Genomic DNA, 4,314 nt, shown 5'->3' with positions numbered 1-4,314 from the left:
CCTCCCCGCCCCGCCGCGGCTCGGCCCCTCCGCTCGCCCGCCCGCTGCCGCCGGGGCTCCCCGCGTCCCTCCTCACCTTGCTGCGGAAAGGAAACACCCAGCCAGACACCAACCGCTCCGTAAAAACTCCTTTATGTTACAAAGTTCGCGCTCACACCCGCCGCCTCCTCCCGGCGCACAACCCGGCTGGGTGCGCATCCCTCCCCCTGGCCCCGCGCAACCGGGCTGGGGGGTGTCTCTGTCGCCTCCGGGCCCAGCGGTGCAGCTTCCCCGGGAGGGTTCTCCGCCGGTGGGTTACTTGGGAACTCGCCGGAGCTCGCTCATGAGCCAGAGCGCCATGCTGAGCAGTGCCAGGGAGCCCGACTGGTGCGTGGCGGCCAGAGGGGTGGGGACATACAGCAGCAGGGTGCTGATGCCCAGGCCCACCTGCCAAGAAGGGAGAAGGAGTAAGAACAGTTGCAGATGCAGCATTGAGACACAACCTCAGCACAGAGTATGGTGTGGAAAAGCCCATGGCCAGTCTTCCCACCCTCCAATTCAGACTGCATGCAGTATGGCGAGGCCCTCGGTTCTAGGCAGCTCCACCTCTCAGCTTGCAGGCTCTTGGAGCCAGCCCAGATCCAAGCCGTGGACAGGTCTGTCTTGTCAACGTGCTACAAAGAACTAGAGGGAGAAAAAAAATAGAAAAAAAAAACCAAACCAGTACCTGCATGCAAGCCACAGCCAATAAGGAAGTCACTGCCATCCTGGTCCTGCGAGGCAGTGGGATCTTTCGCGAGAAGAGGTACAGTGCTGTGACAGCTGTGACCGAGGTAATTCCCTGCAGAAGGAAAGAGAAACAACCACCCTTCAAGAAAAGGTCAAAGGAAAGGGGCACAGCAGCCTTTGGCTGCACCTTCCACGCAGTAAAAGAAACTGTGAGCAGTGTTTAACTGTAGAAAAGCATTAACGGCCATGACCGAATCCCAGAGCTCCCACGGCCACGAGGTTAACAACCCTGATATTTAACTGAACTTCCATTTCTCTCGCAATTAATGCTTTACTTTCCAGTAGCTTTTCCTCATTTCTTCAAGTCATTAGGGATTTTTTTTTGCCCTCTTCTGCCCTCATCTGTCACCTTGACAACTAAATGTGGAAGATGTCATCCGGAAAACGAATCTCATGTTCACCCCTCAGCTGTAGTTCACCAGTATAATCTTGCTGTGCAGGTCACCCCAGGTGATTCCTCTACATCATTTCATATCTTTTTAGTCTTAGTGATAGCTTAGTTCACAGCAGTGCCAGCAGTGGTATTTAATACCTGGATTGCTCCAACTGGCTGAGATATTTTTACAGGGTGTTACTGGTGTAAAGCAAGTTCAGAAATGCTGGAGGAAGCATTCAGCATCGGCATTTCCAAGTTTTATTTCACACAAGTTTCCCAGACATTTCAGTAGCGAGGGCTACCCTGGTCTCATGCTCACGTTATGGAAAAGGAGACAAAGAAACAAAGTCTGTAACTTCCGCAGGAGGAAGACATCCTTAAGGAAGGAGACCACACTGAAAATAAATAAAAGTGCTAAACTTCCTCTTTCTGCAGAAGCAAATTGGTAATGAGTTCTCAGGACCTTCAGTCGCCCTGAGTATCACTCAAGCTGACAGAACCACAGCCCAAAGAGGACAGCTTGGCTGTAGGAGGCAACTGAGAAGCAGCACAGACACAGCAGGAAGACGGTACTTACCAAGATCCTGTGATCAAACTGTACAGTTGTAGGATTCTCAAAGATATTTCTCAGCATGGGGGAGAAGGCAAGGAGATCATCTGGGATCCAGCGCTCCCCCATTTTGGGGAAGGAATTGTACACAAGGCCAGCATCCAGCCCTGCTACAAAGGCACCTGCAATTCCAGAGCAGAAAATGAGACTACCAGAGTAGGCACAAGTGGGACTCAGGTTGCACAGCTCTGACTCAAGGGCTCAGCTTGATCCTGAATTTCTTTCAGAAATATATACAGAGACCATACAGCAATAGGCAGGCTGGAAGGTACATCTCCACCTGCTCAGGAAAGTCCAGTAAAGGGAAGTTCTGGACTGTCAGCTCTCTGACAGCAATAAAGTTTTCCCAAAGTACATGATGGAGTTGCTCACAGTCCCTCCCAGACCAGAAGAAAAACAAGGCAGAGAGGAATGAGCCACAGATGGGACAGCAGTAAGAAACACTCTTACCTGAAAGAGCAGTAAGAAAAATGAGAGCTGTAGTGCCATGAGCAAATTGTCTCAAGCGAAGGAGCTGATGGGTCTCAGGTAACTGTAAAATAAAAATAAAAAGTAAAAAAAAAAAAAAAAGAAAAGAATCAAGGCAAAGCATTTCCAGTGCTGTTTGCAGCAGGTAAAAAAAGCCTTCACTACATATATGAGCCAAGGCGTTGTTTTGTGTTTCTTACAAGAGGAATCTAGAGACCACCACGCACCACAGTCACACTTCAGTTGTTCCTCAAAACCACAACTAATTGAGTCCAACCCTGTGGAGAAAGTGAAGTGGCCACTGGACAGTTACTGGCACAAATCATTCAGACCGGCCAGGCACACCCCTGCCTGAGCCTGCATGAACTCTGAGGCTAATCACTTTTGAGCGGAACAGCATGAGTCAAAGGAAGGGTCTCGTAAGAGAGAAGTTTACAGAAAAGGTAATTTGTAATGCAGCATTAAATCAGAGTCGGGAACAGAGACTAAACCAGAAGCACGATCACCCTTCACACCCTTTCCTCACCCTTCACATTACACCCCCAACCCTCTGAATTGACATGACCCTTTGCTTTTGACTCCTGACACACCTTGTGTCGTGGAAGCAGCAGAGACAGCCCTGTCCACAGGCTAGCAGAGTAGAGAACCAGTGCAGAGCCGAGATGTGCTGCGAGACGGTACTGACTGACCCGAGGAATGTCGTAAGAGTCTGGCTTCTCTTCCAGCCCGCTCTTCACCATGTACCATCCCAGCAGCCCCTGACAAAACAGAAGAGGGGTTAGAGCCAGACAGGGTAGCAGCGCCTGCTAAGACATTATGGGCAAAGCAACTTGCTTCCTCCATCTTCAACCAGCTACCAGCACTGACACCCCCCCCCCCCCAGCTTTCACAAATCCCACAGTCTCAACCACACTGGATCAGAAGACATGCACAGGAGATACTGCCACTAATCCCTGTGGCTACAGAGCTCGCTCACCTGGAAGCAGACCAGCCCACAGAGCGCAAGCACGCAGCCCTTCATGGGGCGGCTGAGCCAGCCCTTTCGCCAGAAGTAGGCAGCAGGCAGAATGTAGGCCAAACCCACAACGCGGCCCCACATACGGTGCGAATACTCCATGTACCAAATGAACTTGAACTCTGTCAGTGTCATGTCATGATTCAGGCTGTTAAAGACAGTAAAACAAAGAACCATTTCATGCGATGCAGCAATCCTATGCCATAAATCCCACAACAAGGGATCAACTTCCTCAGAGAAAGGAAGTGGCAGTGTAGGAGCCACCATCAGACAGGCTTTGTGTGCCTGGCTAGCTATGTTAGAAATTATATTTCCATTCTCACAAGAGTTCCTTGAGCGGCTCAACCCACCCTCCTTCCACTTTTGTGCACTCACATTTTAAACTCTGGGAACTGCTGGTACTTTTGGAACTCGGCTTCCCACTCCTGCTGCGTCCTCGGGGGTTTCATCTCTTTCACCAAGTGCCAGTCCACCATAGAAAGACCCGATTCCGTCAGCCTGGGGGCAGACGGAGACACCAGCGGGCACAACTCACTCCCTGACGGTATGCAGATCTACTGACCTGCAGCGAGAGATCTGGTTGCACCGGACAGCCCTCAAACTCACAGCTAGAAACAGGATGGAGATCAGGGAGTCTGAGAGTGATCAACAGGCCTAAAATTACCAAAAACGCGTCAGAGAAAGTTGGCACCAGCTGGCACCAGCGCACGGCAGGCAGTGTCTCCCTGGTGCTCCCGGCCCTAGGTATGCAGATCTACTGACCTGCAGCGAGAGATCTGGTTGCACCGGACAGCCCTCAAACTCACAGCTAGAAACAGGATGGAGATCAGGGAGTCTGAGAGTGATCAACAGGCCTAAAATTACCAAAAACGCGTCAGAGAAAGTTGGCACCAGCTGGCACCAGCGCACGGCAGGCAGTGTCTCCCTGGTGCTCCCGGCCCTACCCCGAGATGTCCCCTTGCAACCAGGGGGGAAGAAAGACACGAGAGGGGCTCCCGGGTGCGGGAGGCAGCCGCGGGCCGCAGGGACAGCCCGAGCGGGTCACCGGCGGCGGGGGGAGGGGGGCGGCGGGGGGGG

At 52.2% G+C, this 4,314-nt stretch overlaps 2 protein-coding genes and 1 pseudogene across 2 annotated transcripts in view; 1 reads left to right on the top strand and 2 right to left on the bottom strand.

Annotated features, from left to right (window-relative positions):
• The window catches only part of LOC104282388, a 901-nt pseudogene extending 703 nt beyond the window's left edge, over nucleotides 1-198 (bottom strand).
• On the bottom strand, nucleotides 123-3,733 carry LOC104282384 (cytochrome c oxidase assembly protein COX15 homolog). The gene is made up of 7 exons (XM_009880473.1): nucleotides 3,613-3,733; nucleotides 3,199-3,385; nucleotides 2,813-2,980; nucleotides 2,205-2,286; nucleotides 1,722-1,876; nucleotides 707-820; nucleotides 123-426 (listed from the first exon to the last, which is right to left on the bottom strand). The coding sequence occupies exons 1-7, from the start codon at nucleotides 3,711-3,713 to the stop codon at nucleotides 295-297; spliced, it is 939 nt and encodes a 312-aa protein (XP_009878775.1). The 5' UTR covers nucleotides 3,714-3,733; the 3' UTR covers nucleotides 123-294.
• A 454-nt stretch (nucleotides 3,734-4,187) lies between these two features.
• CUTC (cutC copper transporter) overlaps nucleotides 4,188-4,314 on the top strand; it is a 5,749-nt gene continuing 5,622 nt past the window's right edge. The window contains exon 1 of the mRNA XM_009880477.1: nucleotides 4,188-4,236. Within this exon, the coding sequence (XP_009878779.1) occupies nucleotides 4,188-4,236 (49 nt within the window). The remainder of the gene's footprint in view (nucleotides 4,237-4,314) is intronic.

This window comes from Charadrius vociferus, unplaced genomic scaffold (assembly GCF_000708025.1).
Source record: "Charadrius vociferus isolate BGI_N301 unplaced genomic scaffold, ASM70802v2 scaffold443, whole genome shotgun sequence".
Taxonomy (NCBI): domain Eukaryota; kingdom Metazoa; phylum Chordata; class Aves; order Charadriiformes; family Charadriidae; genus Charadrius; species Charadrius vociferus.
The sequence above is the reverse complement of the archived record's forward strand: the minus strand, read 5'-3'. Positions and strand labels throughout refer to the sequence as shown.